Raw genomic sequence first — 18338 nt, 5'->3', positions numbered from 1 at the left:
GAACTACTCAAACCGTATCAAAATACACGAAACAAAAAACATAGAAAATTAAAAATCAGAAAAAATAATCCGAACCACGCCTGAAAAAAATATTATGGCCCATACACACTAGGGGTGGGCAAAAGTGCCGAACTGAGCCGATCGAACTGAGCCGATCGAACCGAAACCAATTCGAACCGAACTAAAGTATATTATCAAATAGTTAGGTTTAAGATTTTCCCAACCCGAACCAACCGAACCGAAACCGATTAAACCGAAATAAATTAAACCGAACTCATAACTAATATGCTTTTGTTATTATTAAATTAACTATACTAGCAATATACAATATACTAAAATCCTAAGACTAAAATCATTATTAACTTTATTAACTTTCTTAACGACTTTTTTTTACTTTCTATTTATTTTGGTTAATTTTTGTTTGATTGTATTCTTATAAACCTTTTGTAGTTTGTTAAAATTTTTGTTTCAGTTTTATATTAGATTTATTTTACATTATTTATTTTTAAGAGATTATTAACAATGTTTTTTTTAGTTTTCTATTTACTATAATTAACTTTGATTTGATTGTGCTCTTATAATTTTTTTGTATTGATCTAAATATTTTGTTTCAGTTTTATATTGGATTTAGTTAACATAGTTTAGTTTTTCATAGTCGCCAACATGATGATTTTATGAACATGCGCTTGTGTTTTAAAACCGAACCGAAGTCAAACCGAACCGGATTCAAACCAAACTGAAACCGATCCAAACCGAATTAATTATGGTTTACTTTGGTTGGATAAATCATTGAACCAAATTAACCAAACCGAAACCGAAACGAACCGATAAAATAACCGAAGTGTCCACCCTAATACCCAGAGTGAGACTTGTGAGTCTAAATAAAAATACTCAAAAAATTCTAAAATATAAATCGGACTGAAACCAATCTGTACTTTGGAGTCGGTTCTGATTGGATTTTCAGATCTAAATATATTGCCTAAAATTAGACAAATTTACAAATCTACAATTTTCTTATAGTTGTGGAAGAACATTTTTATTACTTGTAAGATCTAATAATTTTGTCCTAAAGAAGACATGAATTGAGATCAAACTAGAATTCTTTTGACAGCTAAAATATACTTTTAAGAGCATTTTCAAATGAAAGTATCTAATAAAAATTCTTAATATCTAATCAGTAAGTCAATGTTTTAGATATTTTAAACTTGATAGTTTCATCTTTTGAGAAATTCTAATATGAATTTTGTATGTTTTTGAGATATCCACATTTAGATATAACTATTTTTGCGTTTCCATCTAAATTTATTTTGAAATACTCATGTTGTGAAATCTATTAGAAGTTCCTAATAGGCAAAGCATCACTTTCAGAAGTGAATACAACAATAACTATTCAACTTAAAATAAAAACCAAATTTTGTAAAAGAAAGCATAAAAAGAAAAATATAATAAAGATAATATCTAAAAATAATAACAATAAAAACTAAAATATTATGTTTGATGACAAAAAAGAGGGGTCCAATGCCAATGGTGCTCTTCCTTTATTTTTGGTTTACAGCGATTCGGATAAGCACGGTAAAGTTATTTTGTCAAAAGCAGATCCGGTTTGAGATTTAGTTCCAGAGTCTAGACTTTCGGTTTAATTCAATTCGTTTCTACAAGTACACTTGTGGATTTGGCATGAAATAGAAAAGAAAAACATATTAAAGTAAAAGAAAAAAGTGAAGGACAGAAAACAAAGTAGGAGAATACAATTTGTTACAGTTTATAATAATAACTAGATTTTGACCAGCCCTTGAAAGGGCGGGTATTATTTTCACTTTTATAAAATATATTATTTGTTTGTAATTATTGAATGTATTTATTTTAGTAAAATATTATTTATAATAAGTTCGACATATAGAGTCTTTCTCGTAAACTATGTATTTTTGACTTTGTTTTATTCTCTCTCTAATAAATATATTTATTTGGCTTGTTACTAAAATAAATAATTTTAGAACGCAAATGTATAATACTTTAATATTGATATTTTGTTTAAACAATGTGACATATTTCTATATTAATTAAATTATTGTATTTTATTTTTTTATACAAATAAATATATTTGTGTAGTTTGTTGTTAAAAAAAATTGATTTTGAATGCAAGTATACAGTACTTTTATATTAATATTTTGTTATGTGCAGCCATTATATTTTGTTCAAATATAAATCATTTTTAAATACTTTCGTTATTTGAACATTTTTAGTTTCTTATACATTAGAACAAAATTCATACAGACCCGGGGGATTCAATTTGAAACTCACACATAAATTTATATCCAAACATGGCCTAATATCAAAACCAAAAAAATCTATACCCGAAAAAATTGACCAGTACCTAAATGGGTACCCAAATATTTATTTCCAACGGATTCCATAAACAAATAAAAAATATTTTATGTGTTTGGCTAAATTAAGTGAAATATAAAATTTTATTCAGTAATATTTGTAAAATATTAATAGTGATCAATATATGAATATCGATTTGTTTCAGTAAGTTTTGGAATTGTAATTAATGAAATTTAATTGATTTGAAATGCAGTGGTATAATCTGTAAATAAAAAAAATACAAAAAAGGAAGTACCTAAAAAGAAATATCAAAACCCAAAAAATATATACCCGAAAGAAACGACCCATACCTAAATGGATACATGAATATATATGCCTAACTGATTTTGTAAACAAATAGAAAATATTTTTATGTGTTTGGATAAATGAAGTTAAATATAAATTTTTATTTACTAATATTTTTACAATATTAATAATGATCAATATATGAATATCGATTTGTTTAGATAATTTTGAAATTTTAATTAATTAATTTAAATTAATTTTAAATGCAATGGTATAATCTATAAATAAAGAAAACACAAAAAGGAAGTACTAAAAAGAAATTTCAAAACCCAAAAAAACTATACCCGAAAGAAACGACTCGTACCTAAATGGGTATCCGAATATTTATGCCTAACTGATTTTGTAAAAAAAAATATATATATTTTTATGTGTTTGGTTAAAATAAGTGAAATGTTTTTTTAATAGTAATTTTACATATTAATAATGATCAATATATGGAGACATCAATTTGTTTAGATAAGTTTGGAATTATAATTAATTATTTTCAATTGATTTTAAATGTAGTGGTAAAATTTGTAAATAAAAAAAATTACAAAAAGGAAATACCTAAGTTTTTTATAAATGCAATGACTAAATGTGTAAATAAAAGGAAGTAAATATACTGCTATTCTTTTTTCCAAACAATTGTCATTTAATATTGTTATCCGTGTTTCCAAACAAACCTCTTTTTTAAACTCTTATCCAAGTATCCAAACACACCGAAATTGTACTTCAGCTTTAATAAGATAGATGGAACACAGATTATAAAAATCGAACGGCTAATCTGCTCTCTTAACACTTTCGAGTATGATTAATAACCCATCATTTATTACATAATAAACCACATGTATTTCCAATTATACCATGGTGTTCCCTTTCCCTTTCCCTTCTATATATCTTTCTATTATAAGATACAGCTGTAATAATTTAATACTCACACTTTGATTCCCGTAAACAAAGGGGTCACCGCAGAAACATTAATGATTTTGGCATTTTTTAAAACAAAAAACTGAAAAATACAGAAATCTATCTTGTAAATAATTGTTTTTTTCTTGTAAAACAGAAAATAGACATGTGATGATAATGAAGGGGAGAGAGAGAGAGAGAGATTATTAAGAGGATTCGTCGGCGCGAGAGCTTTCCTTTTTCACCCTCGGCTGTATCCCATAATAACTAACGTACCACTTGACGAACTTCCTCAACCCCGCTGCGAGATCCGTCGTCGGTTTATACCCGAAGTCTCTATACGCCAAGCTCACATTAGCATGCGTGTAAGGCACGTCACCGTTCCTAGGCATTTTGATCAGATGCTTCTTCGCTTTCGTCCCCAACAACCCTTCCAATATCGAAACCAATCTCCCGACCGGAACCGGAGACGTGTTCCCGAGATTATAAACACGTAACTGAGCCGGTCCTCGCTTCTTTCCCCCGCTTCCGGTACTCTTCTCCGCCGTGTCTAACGCACCGACACATCCCTTGACTATATCGTCGATGTAGGTGAAGTCACGCGCCACTTCTTGGTTGTCCTGAGTTCTGTAGATGTCGATGGACTTCCCGTGGAGTATGGCTTTAGTGAAGAAGAAGTAAGCCATGTCCGGTCTTCCCCAAGGACCGTAAACCGTAAAGAACCGGAGTCCGGTTAAAGAAAGACCGTAGATGTGATTGTAAGTGTGTGCTATCTCCTCCCCTGCTTTCTTCGTCGCGGCGTAAAGACTCGCCGGCTGATCCGTTCTGTGCTCTTCGGAGAAAGGATTCTCGGTGTTGAGTCCGTACACGGAGCTCGACGAAGCCCAGACGATCGCGGGCTGAGGGTTAGCTGCTTTGGCTACTTCGAGGAGGTTGACGAGACCAGCGATGTTGGAGCTGATGTAAGACTGAGGGTTCTTCATGGCGTAACGAACTCCGGCTTGAGCTGCTAAGTGGAGGACGTGAGTGAATGGGACGATGTCGAAGAGCTTACGCAGGAGAGGACCGTCGTTGAGATCTCCTTGGACGATGAACACTTGGTTCTTCTCTAGGAGCTGTTGTCTCGCTCTTTTGAGCGATGGATCGTAGTAGTCGTTGAAGTTGTCGAATCCCAAAACTCCGTCTCCGCGTTTTCTAAGCGCGATTGAGCAGTGAGATCCGACGAATCCGGCGGCTCCGGTGACGAGGACGGAGAGGCCATGCTGTCGTTTTGCTGTTGAGGATTGTCTCACGCGCTTCTCCCAAGCGGCTCCTTCGCCTAGTGAGGAGGAGGAGGAGGAGGAGGAGAAGAGTCCGGTGGATAAGAAGCTGCGACGGTGGAGATGGTGGGTGTCGGAGTGTGGATGGTAGTTGACAGCGAAGAGTAGGACAAGGACTAGAGCGATGAGGAGTGTTGCTCGGAAAAGGACTTTAGAAGAAGCCTTTAGGACTTTTGTGCTGTGGATCTTGCGGAGGTAGCTGTTGTACCTCTCCAGCTTCACCGTCTTGCTTGTATCCGCAGTAGCCGACAGTGGCATTTTCGACTTTTGATGGAAACTCGAACTGATTTAGATTTGTCAATCGATTCTTCTCTCTGAATCGAAGAAGAGGCTTGAAAAAGTGTCGATAACAATTTTTATGGGACTTGAGGGTTTCAGAGAGTTTTTTTCTTTCTAGCCCTGAGAAACCAAGTGAAGGACGATCTTATGATTATAAAGACAGTGAGTCGAAATGTAGCTGGTCGGAAACCACTTTTCTGTAATAAAGAATAGTATAAAATATAAACCAACGAGCTAATTTCTAAAAATATAATAAAATAAAAGTACTGTTGTCTTTTACCCAAAACAAAACAAAAAGTACTGTTGTAGTTGTGATGGTGATGTTAGTTTTTTAACACGAGTGTGATTTTACCAGAAATATAAGGATGTGGAAGTTAGGGCTTAGGCCACATTGGAGAGAGTTAGATTGTTCACCATTAGTATACAAAATGAGAACCTTCTTCCTACAGAGTTTACTTTTACATTCTTTAAAGTCTTTGAGTTGTTTACTTATTTTGTAGTCAACATCTGTTTATTAACTATGCAGTTTTATTTTACTAGTCTACTAGATATAGAATTTGTCGTTTACTTAACTTTTTTGGTTTTCATCGGCTTTTTTTTTCATCGGCTTCCTTATCTTTAGAGATTTCATATGTTAAGATTAAGACAATGTTGCATGTAGTCAATCAAATTTTCATTTAGCATATAAAATATACTGTATAGTGTTCATAATTATTAAGATGAAAACTAGAAATTCTAGAGTAATCACCTAGCTAATTCACTCATCTAAATGTAATAAGTTTTAAAGTTTTAAGTTATTCATATGTGGTATACTAAAGTAGGTATATTTTAATATGCTTAAATATTTTCTTAATATATGTAAGAGATGTCAAAACGACATTGTTCATGAAGTATTTGAAAGACGTTACAATTTTTTTTTTTTTTTTAACTCATCAACTGAATAATGCAAAGGGTTCGTACATAGAGAGAAAGAAAGTGATAAAACGCAACAACAAAGAGAAAAAACAAGATGAGCTCAACCTGAAACAGGTCTGCGAGCCAGTCTAAATAGATTCTCTTAAAAATCTGTTATGGAGCCACGCCGGTCCTCCTAAGGCCAAATAGGATTGGAGACGACCATCACGTAGGACACTTGTAGCTATCTCTCTTGCTATCTGATTTGAGGAGATTGACTCTGTTTCAAAAGCCACCGACCTAAATGAGGTATGGAGGTTTCTGATCTCCTGAAGTTGAGCTCTGAAGAGTGGCCATTCCTTCGGCTTTTTCACCGCAGAGATTACATCGCGATAGTCAGAAGCTATAATCACATCTTGGTAGCCTAAGTCTTTCATGCTCTGTAATGCCCAAACCAAACATCTCAGCTCCGCTGTGAACTTGTTTGGTGAGAAAGTGATAGCATCTCGAGCGTGATGGAGAACATTACCACTCTGGTCTCTAATGATATATGCTAAACCACTGTGTAGTGAAGCATTTCTCCAGTTAGCGTGCAGGTTACACTTCGCGTAGCCAAAGATAGGAGGTTCCCATTTCTGAGTTTCTTCATTTAAACCATGTAGCACTGAATGTACCTCTTGCTGATCATTGAGAACATGCCATAGCCGAGCTTCTTCACTCGCTTGTTGTACCTGGTTAAGAAGAGATTCCTGAGTATCTGCATATAGCAGTGAATTTCTATTCTTCCAGATTGTCCACAAGTACCAAGGGATAGCTCGTCTCTGTGTTACCAAAAGAGATACATCTTCCATCATATTCAAGCATGTAGAAAGCGCCTCTGTCAACGGTAATGTATGCAGGTGAGAAAGATCTTGGAAACCTGCCAACGCCCACGCTTCTTGTGCTTTTGAACAGACAAAGAGGACATGTGAGATGGATTCTGAACCTGATAAGCAAATTTTACAACGTGTATCCAAGTTCAGTCCTCTCGTGTTGAGACGTTCCGCGACTGCCAAGGCTCCCGAAGCTGCTCGCCATAAGAAACTACGTATTTTAGGAACTGTTTTAACCTTCCATATACGTCGCTTTAGTTCCAAAACACCCGGCCTCAAACTCATAGACTGTACCTCCTCTGTTTCCTTGTGCTTAGTTGCCAGTTTGTAGCCGCTCTTCACAGTATACGCTCCATTCGCAGAGTAGGCCCATATATCTCTATCCTCAGTAGGTCCTAACTGAATTTGCCTTATCCTCAGCACCTCATTTTCTGGAAAGAAGTACTGAAGCTTCTCAATATCCCATTGACCATCCTCCCCTATTAGCGATGACACCCGTTGATTGACATCAAAGTCTCGCTGTTTGTTGATAGGTCTTCTGGGACAATCATCCATGATCCATACAAAGGTATCTCTTCCATTACCCACAGATCTGATGAGCCCTTTCGATAGAAGCTCCCGACCAAACAGAATGCTGCGCCAAGCATATGAGGGACGGTATCCTTTCCCACACTCCATGAAGCTCGACGATGCGAAGTAACGACCCTTGTAGATTCTGGCTATCAAGCTAGCAGGATCGTTGAGAAATCTCCAAGCCTGTTTGGCCAAAAGAGCTTGGTTAAAAACCTCGATACCTCGAAAGCCAAGACTCCCATTCTCTTTCGAAATACAGAGCTTCTTCCAGGATATCCAATGAATCTTCTTCTTCTCTCCATCTTCATCCCACCAAAAGCTCGCCATAGCACTCATGATTTTTTGACAGTGGTGCTTAGTCAATCTGAAACAAGACATGGCATAGACTGGAAGAGCCATCGCTACCGACTTCAAGAGAACCTCTTTGCCCCCATAAGAAAGCTTCTTCGCGAACCATCCTCGCAACCTTTTGCTCATGTTTTCACCTATGAATGCTAGCAGCTCTCTCTTGGATCCATTAAAACACTCTGGAAGACCCAGATATTTCCCATCACCTCCCTCCTTTTCTATGTTAAGGAACTCTGCTAAGACACGACGGTTAACTGGATCGATCCCTACGCCAAAAGTTATAGCTGACTTCTGGAAATTAATCATCTGACCAGACAGTCTCCATATAGCTTCAGTCTCCGTAGGAACTCAGCACACTCAGCTAGTGTAGCTCTACAAAGAAAAAAACTGTCGTCTGCGAACAATAAATGCTGAACTGCCGGGCACTGGGGCGCTAGTTTCATTCCTGAAATGCTCCCAGAGCGTTCTGCTTGTTCCATTGTGTGAACCAATGCCTCAGCACAGAGTATGAAGAGAAAAGGACTGAGCGGATCACCTTGTCTAATCCCTCGTTGTGGCGTGAAATGACCAAACGGTTGCCCATTTAGAAGCACCGAGTATGATACCGATCTGACGCAAAGCATGATCCAAGACACCCATCGTTGATGAAAGCCCAATCGCAGGAAGAGTGATTCCAGAAAATCCCACTCAACACGATCATATGCTTTTGACATGTCCGTTTTAATCGCTATGAAATCAGATTTGCAAACCGGGTTGGTCCGCAATCCATGTATCATTTCATGAGCAATCAAAAGATTATCGGAGATAAGTCTGCCAGCCACAAAGGCACCTTGTGTAGGAGAGATAATATGTGGGAGTACCAGCTTAAGGCGATCACACAAGATATTAGAAACAATCTTGTATACTACCGAGCAGAGACTGATAGGTCTCAGATCCTTCATCATGTTAGGATTTGGAACTTTCGGAATCAGACATAGCTCAGTATAGTTCCAATCCGGTGGAAGGTAACCGTCTTCAAAGAAACGCCTTACTTCTTGCGTCACTTGAGGACCAACTATACTCCAAAAATTCTGAAAGAACTGTCATGTCATACCATCAACACCAGGGGTACTTTCACTCTTTATCGCCTTTACTGCTTTCTTGATTTCAGCATCTGAGACAGGCCGGATAAGATCTCTATTCATCCGTTCATTGACTCTAGGCTCCATACCCTCAAGCAGTTCAGTTGCATCAGCAGAGCCAGAGGTTGTGAAAAGGTTCCTGAAGTAGGTAACCGCTATATTTCCCATCTCATCTTCCGTGAAGTGCTCAACTCCATCATCACCAATCAGAGAGTGAACCTTGTTCTTCATGCGTCTAGATTCCACCCAACCATGGAAGACTTTGGTGTTCTTATCGCCTACTTTCAACCAAGTGTTCTTACTCTTTTGCTTCCAGTAGGACTCTTCCTCATCATAAGCTTTTTCCAACTCTACACGTAGAGAAGGTAAGATTGTCAGATTTGGAAACCTTTTACTTTCTTCTACCTCAAGCTTCCTTCTCAAATTTCTGATGTTCACACTTGAGTTGACATTGGCGTGTCGCTTCCACTTGCACAACTCCTGCCTACACACTTTTATTCTCTCTGAGACCGAGCCTTGAGCAGCATCAAACTTGTCACACCAACCACGTTTGATCACTGTTGCGATTTCAGGCTTCTTGCACCATCTCTTATCGAAAGTAAATCTGCCAGTTCTCCTCTGACCACTGTTGGCAAGACTCGTAAATATTGGTCTGTGATCCGAACCAGTCTTGTCGAGGTATAATGTGTGAGCCTGAGGAAATAAACTGAACCATTCTGCGTTGCCGAAAGCTCGATCTAGACGGCATTGCACCCAAACCTTTTCTTTAAGTCCATTGGTTAAAACTTCTCTCACTCCTCCCCAAGACAAACGATTCCCAGAGCTAGGGATTTCCTTCAACCTGCAGTTTCTGGCTAAAGCTCTGAAATCAAAAAACAGACTTTCTTGTCTTGGTGGGCCTCCCATCTTCTCCAAATTATTCATGATTTCATTAAAATCACCAGTCAAAAACCAACCTCCATTCCTGGTTAAACCAATATCCTGAAGTTCATTCCATACTGTAATTCGTCTGTGTCTGATCGGATCACCATAGACGAAAGACATGAAGAAAACCAGCTCTCCCAACTTCACTTCCGTATCTATAATTCTTGCTGAGGCCGACAGTATCATCACCTCATATTTACTCCTCCAAAATAAAGCCAAACCACCACTGAGTCCCACTGGATCCACCATATGACAATGATCATAACCCAACGAACTCCGGAACTTTATCACGTGATCACTAGAGTTTTTAGTCTCTAGGAGAAACAGAAAATCCGGAAGATGTTCACGACACATCTCCTCTAGGCGTCGAACTGTCAGGTTGCTTCTCAAACCCCGACAGTTCCAACTGAGCGTCGTCATTGAGGATTGGATGGTTTCTGGTGAACCATCAAACCTGAGTGTTTTCGTGACATTTTTGATGAGACCTCACCGTCTTCATCCGCCTTACGCTTCCCAGTACCATCCTCTCGCTCATGAATATCAGACTCCTGCCTAGATGCAGACTTGTTTCTGTTATTTTGGTTCTTCCTTGACCAAGTGGAGCGGCTACGGAAAGAGTTTCGACTCTTGTTACTTCTGTCACCAATGTTATCTACAGAGCCTATGACAAAAACTCCAGCCTCCACTTGTGTACCTTCTCTGGCTCCCACCAAGTTATCAGCTGTAGGAACTGTTCTGTTGAAGGTGTCTATCAGAAGCATTCCTCATATCTTTATCTGCCGTAATGTCGGTCTCTCCAAAGAGAATTCTCCGAGATGGAGTAATAGCCCGATCACGTTCAGAACGTGAAGACTGATTAGCACTGCTCCTGGAGGAAGACTCTGCTACGTCTGTAGATTGCTTTTCTTGCACTTTACTAAAGTCGAAAACTCTTCCTTTGATTGGGGATAGAACAGTGACGATCTTTGGAGCTACCTCAAGACGTAGACAAGATCTCTGCGCAATCGGGTCTTTAGATAATTCATTGAGGGTCTTCTTCATTTTAGCTTCTCTAATGCTTTTCTCATCTGGATCCGAGCAGTTCATGTACAGGCGCATTTGCTCAAAGACCTCAGGAACTATCACTGAGGAATGTGGTTCAAAACCTGGAGGAAAGGATGGAGCGAGCAGCGGCATGATCTTCTCTGCAAGGTCAGTGTGATGTTGACGGGTTACTTGAGCCGGAAGTTGACTCTTGTGACCCATTAAGCCTTTGCCCTTATTCCTCTCTCCTTGAAGAACCGGACACCTCGGTTTCTCATGCGAAAGCCTCATGCAGTGAAAACACTTCTTCCTGACTCTTTCATATCTGACCTCAACGTATTCAACTCTACCTCCTGGAAGAGTTAATGATTTTTTATCTCGTAAGGATTGATTGAGATCTAGAACCACTAGCATCCGTATGTAGTCATTCAGAAGAGGCTTATCTGGATCAAATTCAATCACTTTGACATGTACAACTCCATCTGCAACAGTGTCAATCGTTTTCAGTGTCAAGTAATTTGCCGGAAGATAATGCAGACGTATCCAAATCGCTGCAGTCTGAAGATAATTAGGAGGAGGGTTCTCTACCCATCTTTCCATCGCCAGGCCCCAATCATCAAAGGTCCAGAAACCTTGATCCAAAACCATTTGTAAGTCTGTTTCTAAATCAAAAACAAACTGGAAGCGCTCTCTTGTGAGAGCCATACCACGGGCTCTGTTGTAGACTTTCCAAATTTTTGGCATAGTCCTAAGCATCCTTCCCATATTCTGGCACTCCGGGTTCAGCAGACGACCTAAGATGCTCTGGGAGCCTCGTTTGATCGCACAATAATCGTCATCTTCCGGGATAATGATTGACTTATCATCCTCTAGTGACATGCCTTGAAGAACTGGATAATATTCGATTTGAAAATAGATACTTGACTGAAGTTTCTTCTGAAAACGCGTAGACTATCAAACATGATGTAATTAACTGGATTTTAATAAAATAGCAGTGATCATGTCCTATTACTTAAGAGTAAAGTGTGTATACTTTAATATGGATTTTTAGTTGGGTAAGAAGAATAATAATATGAGTAAATTTTGGACCGTCTTTGTCAAAAAGTATTATAACAAAAAGATTCAAATAACTAAGGAATTTTAGCACATTGGTTCAGCAAGAGGACAGCCCCACTTCGGTTTGTCTTGTGGTGCGACGAGGTGAAAGGAGAGTGCCCCATGTGACTTCACTCCACATGGTCTTATGTGTGAACATTTGGACCAAATTTATTTGCTGACTTTTTATTTCTCACCAGTCACCACACTATGTTTTATAATTTTAAATTGTGAAGTGTTTTGTAATCATATTTCTGAAATCGGGGTGGGTTCAACTTGATATAAAAAAGTACATGTCGAAAATAAATGAAGACCTTAAGGGAAAAACAAGAAAATGGTCAAATAGTCGATTTGTTGATAGTCTACGCGTTTTCAAAAGATGCTTACGTTCTAAGGAAACAAATTAAAAATATATAGCAGCGTGAGAAGCTGAAAAATTAATGTTAGATCTGAACAGATTACCATGACTTATCGACTTATCCTAGTAAGACGAATGAATTGATTTAAAATTCTTTCAAAAAAAAAAACTAGACTTGCATAATTATTTCTTCAGTTTGTTTCCTGACTTGTAATTTAGATTTATAAGCTGTAAAATCGATTTTAGTATAAAGAGTTACAAACGATCAACTTTTTGCAATTACCCTTAGCTAAAATTATGTTCTAAAAAAATATTTTTTTTTCTACCAATATAGATAAACTGCCTAATGTTCATATGAATTTTATAGACACGAAAATGATGATAAATCTTGCCGTTAGTTAAATGAATTAAAATTTACGTAGAAGACTATGTATATTGGATCAGAAAATTCAACATTCTATTTAATATTTTTTACACTTCGCATCATTTTTATTCTTGCACTTAACAATTCAATATTTTCTTCTTTTTTTAGAACCGGACATCATTATTCCTTACTCTCAATTTACAAACTCGCTAGTTAACTTGTAATATGTCTTAAAAATTAAAATACTCGTTGTTATCAAAATATGTAATAAGTCAATAGATTTAATAAGTTACAAGATCATTATATTCTTTTATACTTAGCTCATTATGTATCTTTTACTTGTTATTTGTTACATGGTTTGTTAAATATTTTACTTACTAATAGTATTTTGTAGTTTCTTTTCTTGCATTTTGGGTTGGACAGAAATAGCCATTACTCTTTATATAGCCACTACTTGTTTCATATCCAGTTTGACTTTTATATATCCATCACCAACTAATCCAATATTAAATAGTAACAAATATTGAAAATTTAGTTATATGGCTTTCTACTACCCATTACTTGCTTAAAGAAAACATTTTTCTAATCGTGAGAATTATACAATGCTTCTATTTAAATATTTATATTTTATTTATTTAGTTTAAAGTAATTTTCAATTTTAATAGAATAAACAAAAAAGAATTATAAAAGTCTATATTCACAAAGTAAAAAGAATTATAATATTAATATAAAATTAAATTAATAAATCGATTTAGTTTTAGATAATTATCTTTGAATAATTGAAATAATAAAAATTCCAAAATCTAAATAATCCAATAAAATGAGACATATCATAAAATTGAAGCTCCTTCTTTATTTATTCAACCGTTGAAACAAATTCAACCAATTTAATACTAATCACCATTTTGTGCTTTACTTTTTCAACAAGACTATTGTTGATAGTTTAAGATCTAGTAGTGTGAAATACTTTTAGGAGGGTGTATTCAATCCAAAGGTTGTAGTGATTTGATTTTTAATTAGGTTTTTACCTGGTTTCAATGAATTAGAGGGTTTAATGTGATTTTTGTTAAACATTCTAGAATATCACCTAAAACATTGAGATTTAGTTTTAACTTTTTTAACTAAGAAATTCCATCCAAACATTCTAAAATCACCTAAATACTTTAGACTTTACAATTTAAAATATTTTCAATAAAAATGGATCTCAAAATAATATATAAAATATCAAGTTCAATAACAGTAAACTTTAAATAAATTTTTGAAATTCATGTATAAATAACAATAGATTTATCATTTTAATAGAAATCACCTAAAACACCTAATGGAATACGCCCTCCTTAATTGAATACATTTCAATGTGTCCTTGTGGTCGATAGCATACCAAGTCTGCAGGTTGAAGTACGAGAATGCATGTACTAGGAAGTATATCTTTATTTTTTCTTACATTTCGAAATATTTCGCTGTCATTTCTTTTTTTCATTTTACATCTACAACTATATCAATATATATACTATACACCAAATAATTGAATAAGGCTATACTATAAACCAAAAAATTGAATAAGAAACATAAAATTTGTATATATAAAATTAAATCAGTTTATATACCATAAAATTAATTATTGCTATTATTTACTAAAAATATATTATAAAATTGTATAATGTAATAATTTTATAAATAAATAAAATATCATAACTTCAATATTATTAATTTATAGGATTTTAATGTGATTGCTAATAAACTAAATAGAAAGTGAATGGCAGAACTGTAAGCTGTCATATTTTTAAAATCAATTGAAATATTAAATTTTCCGTTTAATTTTAATTTTTGTAATTAGAATTTTGGTTTCAAAATAAGTGTTGTTTTAGAAACTTAATTCAAAAATTATTAATTTTATATGCTACATGACTATTTATATTCTTAGTCTAATATATTGTTATGATATTTTAATTTAAAAATATACAAATAATTATTTTTAATATGAATGACAATTAAAATGAAATTGGATGGAGTATTATTCTCAAGATTCTACAGTATATAGAATGACAATTAAAAGTATATTTTAAGTTAAAGTGTGACTTCGGTTTGCGTTGGGTCTCTAAAAGTGAGCCCAAAACTCGTTCGTTGCCTTCGTAGAAGATTCACACCATGTTCTTCGTTTATGGCTGAATCTCGTGCAAGGCTGGACTCATAACAATAAAGTATTTTTATCTAACAATTTCGTTTACGTTAAAGATCGGTATGTATTTTACTCTTTAACAATCAGTGGATGTAAGGGCATGTCACCGACAAAACCTTCCAGAATTATATATTCTCCGAGATCAGTTTAAACCTGCTTTCTTTTAAGCTATATGTGTTGATAGAAGCTAAGTTTGTTTATTTGATGTCTCACAGGACATGAAAACTAAATTTCAAAAAAGAAAATATTGAAATTTAAATTTCGCTTAGTTACTACACCACTTACTAGACTATACTTAGAACGGACACCGATCTTCAATATAGGCATGTATGTTAACTTGAGATAGGTTTAGTGTGTGCAAGATATATATCTAAAGATAAATATCTAAGTATCAGACTAAAGTCATTTCTAACTCCACTTTATTTTGCACTATAAAATAGAGTTTAGAGTAAAATATTTTAATAGTATTCTATTTATCACTCTATAATAGATTAAAAAATAGGTTTACTATATATATAGAATAAGTTATCTTTTTTGTTTATCACTTTATTTTTCAGTTTAAAACATAGTACCATTAGAGTATATCATATCTCAATTACATAATTACTTTATTTTATAGTTAAAAATAGGATGAACTGTTGGAGATTGTATAAGGCTAGACTAGACAACTTGTTACGCATGAGCAACCAAATTTATAGACGAACAATGGGTTCCAAGTTCCAAAGTCCACGTGACTGGAAAAAATATATCTGAGTTTTATAAATTTTTTTAGAGTTTTTATAGATTGTGAGGAAAAAGACCAGAAAAAAACTACTCCTTCTGTTCCATAATACTTGAAGTTTTAGGTTATGCACAATTATTAAGAAACTTGTTTTTTTATTTTAAAAGCTATGATTAAAATATAAATTTAAAACTATTTAACTAATTACAAAATACACTATAGAATATCATTTGTTACACAGTTTTTAATAAAGTAAAAAGTTACATTGAAAAATGAAATCATCATCAATTTTGAAACATCAAAACTTCCTAAAACTTCATCTATTATGAAACGGAGGGAGTATATTAAAATTTTAGATATACTTCGGTTATTTTTCTAGAATTTTGAAAAGCTATATTGAAAATTTGTTACTAATTTCATGCTAGACTGCAATATCAAAATAAAAATGAAGATAACTTTTTTCCGAAAATGGTTTAAAAAAAAGTGTCGGTGGACTCGGCCACATTTCAAGAATTAAAATTGAAATTAATTACCAATAATTTGAAAGCGATTTAAGAAAGCCGTAGAGTCCCCCTACCTTTTTGTCCATTCGAAGGCTTTTCATTTGAAAACGGAACTCTTTGTCGGTACACCGACACTTTCTTCCACAATATGTAAAAATCTTTAATATGTCGTGGCCTATTGTTCAGTCGACGAATATTCTTGGGTTTGAATTTCGGGAGAGCAAATTAATTCTGAAAATGATAAGAAAAAAAAAAGAACTGTTAATCTCGTACACAATAGTGTAAAATGATCGATTTTCGTATAGTAGAAACCGCTAGACCACCATAACGTAAAATTTATATATTTTGATCAAAGGAGAGGAACAAAAATATGGCACTGATCAAGATATGCATACAATTATGATTTGTATTATTAAATAATTAAATACAATGCTAACTATTAAAAATATGAGATGCTAATAAATTATAAGGCCTAGAATAACAGTAAAATCCATTACTGCTATTATTAGAAAATTTAAATATTGGTTGTATTATTAGAAAATCAATTACAAATAGTTGAAAAACTTGATCAAACATATCTAACCCAATTATTAAAATTTCTTTTCATCATCCGCTCTAAACATAATTATAACTTATGATGTAGAAGTCTTTTTGATTCAGTGGTTTGACCAATGATTCGTTAATGTTTTTATACGAGAAGATTTGGGTTTCAATTTCTGGAGAAGACAAAATCATGAGAATTAAGAGAAAAAAGCTTACAAAAGATCTGTAACATAGTGTAAGGAGTACCGTCAAGCATGGATTCTATATAACGGTTCAGGTGATACAGTCAGACGTGAATTATAACTTAGGATTCAGAAGCCTTTTTGGTTCAATGGTTTGACCAATGTTCACTAATGCTTTTACACCATAATGTCTGATTTTCAATTTCCGGAAAAGATGGGATTATGAAAATTAAGAGAGAAAAGATTTACAAGAAATCTGAAGCATAGCGCAAGAAATATCGTCAAACGTGGATCATATAAAACTGGCTCATGTGATGTAGTCAGACATAAATTTTGTACTACAGACATAAATTTTGTACGGCAGGTAAAATTATCGACTGTATAATCGTTTCTAATATTGTTTTATAGTTGTAATAGCATAACTACTCAGCGTTACAGGATAATATTATAAATATGTATCATAAAAATATCATTCTGAAAATGTAATTATGTATATGCGATAGAGCTGACATAGCAGTAAATGATAATGCTTTGTCAGGAAGAAAAGCTGCAAGGTTTTGGAAACTCTGCGTCCAATCATAGTTTCATATAGGAATTATTAAAGTGAAAAGTATCCAATACATCGACTGCTAAGAAGATAATGTATTCTCCTTTTTACCAGTAGCCAAAAAGTTAATTATCCAATTGTGTGTAATATGCGCATATGACCTTTATGCTCATCGATTATTTGAAATTTAGTAATACCATCGTAACAAAGATGGATTCTTCCAGGTCCACATGAGCCGCGCGTAGATATGAGAAACAAATTTATTCATTCTGGACGAGTAGAGAGAGAGTGAAAGAAAAAAGCAAAGTGTAATAAGTAGTTAATAGAAGCTGGATATGTTATCATCACTCTTCGGGTTATGTTTTCTTCGGTTGATATTAGGACTTGATGGTCGCAGTTCTGGCTAGCAGCCGCGTTGATGTCTCCCTTTATCACGCAGTACGGTGCGGCGGGCACAACTTTACAGTGGCTAGTTTGGTGGAGCTTTGGTGTGTGGCGGCTAAGCTCCACAACGTTGTAGTTAAGGCTATACACGTTGAGCATTAAATGTGGCAATAAATTCTTCACTAGTGACTTGTATTTTCTTTTCCCTTGCTTTTAGAATCCTAAGATCTGAAATTGAATAAAGTAGTAATAAAACTAATACTCCCTCCATTTATTATTATAAGTCGTTTTAGAACTATTCACATAGATTAAGAAAATCATTAATTTCTTAGATTTTCTAGACAAAAACATCATTAATTGTTTATCTAATCACAATTCAACCAATACAAAAATATAAGATATTTTATCATTGGTTATACTGCATTAAATGTAAATAAATTTTACATAGAAAACCGAAAACGACTTATAATTTGGAACAAATGAACTTCTCTAAATCGACTTTCTTAAGAAACGGAGGGAGTACATATTAGGTGATAATCTGTAGCCTCAGAATT

General features: G+C 34.5%; 3 protein-coding genes across 3 annotated transcripts; all 3 read right to left on the bottom strand.

Moving 5' to 3' along the window:
- Positions 1-3622: 3622 nt before the first annotated feature.
- On the bottom strand, positions 3623-5297 carry LOC108862792 (UDP-glucuronate 4-epimerase 6). Its single transcript, XM_018637032.2, has one exon. The coding sequence runs from the start codon at positions 5130-5132 to the stop codon at positions 3762-3764; it is 1371 nt and encodes a 456-aa protein (XP_018492534.1). The 5' UTR covers positions 5133-5297; the 3' UTR covers positions 3623-3761.
- An 899-nt stretch (positions 5298-6196) lies between these two features.
- LOC108858206 (uncharacterized) lies at positions 6197-8146 on the bottom strand. The gene has a single exon (XM_018632165.1). The coding sequence runs from the start codon at positions 8144-8146 to the stop codon at positions 6197-6199; it is 1950 nt and encodes a 649-aa protein (XP_018487667.1).
- A 2155-nt stretch (positions 8147-10301) lies between these two features.
- Positions 10302-11787, bottom strand: LOC108858204 (uncharacterized). Its single transcript, XM_018632164.1, has 2 exons — positions 10722-11787; positions 10302-10633 (listed from the first exon to the last, which is right to left on the bottom strand). The coding sequence occupies exons 1-2, from the start codon at positions 11785-11787 to the stop codon at positions 10302-10304; spliced, it is 1398 nt and encodes a 465-aa protein (XP_018487666.1).
- Between the last annotated feature and the right edge of the window lie 6551 nt (positions 11788-18338).

Source organism: Raphanus sativus, chromosome 5 (assembly GCF_000801105.2).
Source record: "Raphanus sativus cultivar WK10039 chromosome 5, ASM80110v3, whole genome shotgun sequence".
Classification (NCBI taxonomy): Eukaryota; Viridiplantae; Streptophyta; class Magnoliopsida; order Brassicales; family Brassicaceae; genus Raphanus; species Raphanus sativus.
The sequence above is the reverse complement of the archived record's forward strand: the minus strand, read 5'-3'. Positions and strand labels throughout refer to the sequence as shown.

Excerpts from the sequence above, each read along its gene's own strand:
- LOC108858206 (XM_018632165.1), bottom strand. The coding sequence starts at position 8,146 with ATGATTAATTTCCAGAAGTCAGCTATAACTTTTGGCGTAGGGATCGAT.
- LOC108858204 (XM_018632164.1), bottom strand. The coding sequence starts at position 11,787 with ATGTCACTAGAGGATGATAAGTCAATCATTATCCCGGAAGATGACGAT. Across the intron at positions 10,634-10,721 it reads TCAGTCTTCACGTTCTGAAC|ACACCTTCAACAGAACAGTT; the intron begins GTGATCGGGCTA and ends TGCTTCTGATAG.
- LOC108862792 (XM_018637032.2), bottom strand. The coding sequence starts at position 5,132 with ATGCCACTGTCGGCTACTGCGGATACAAGCAAGACGGTGAAGCTGGAG.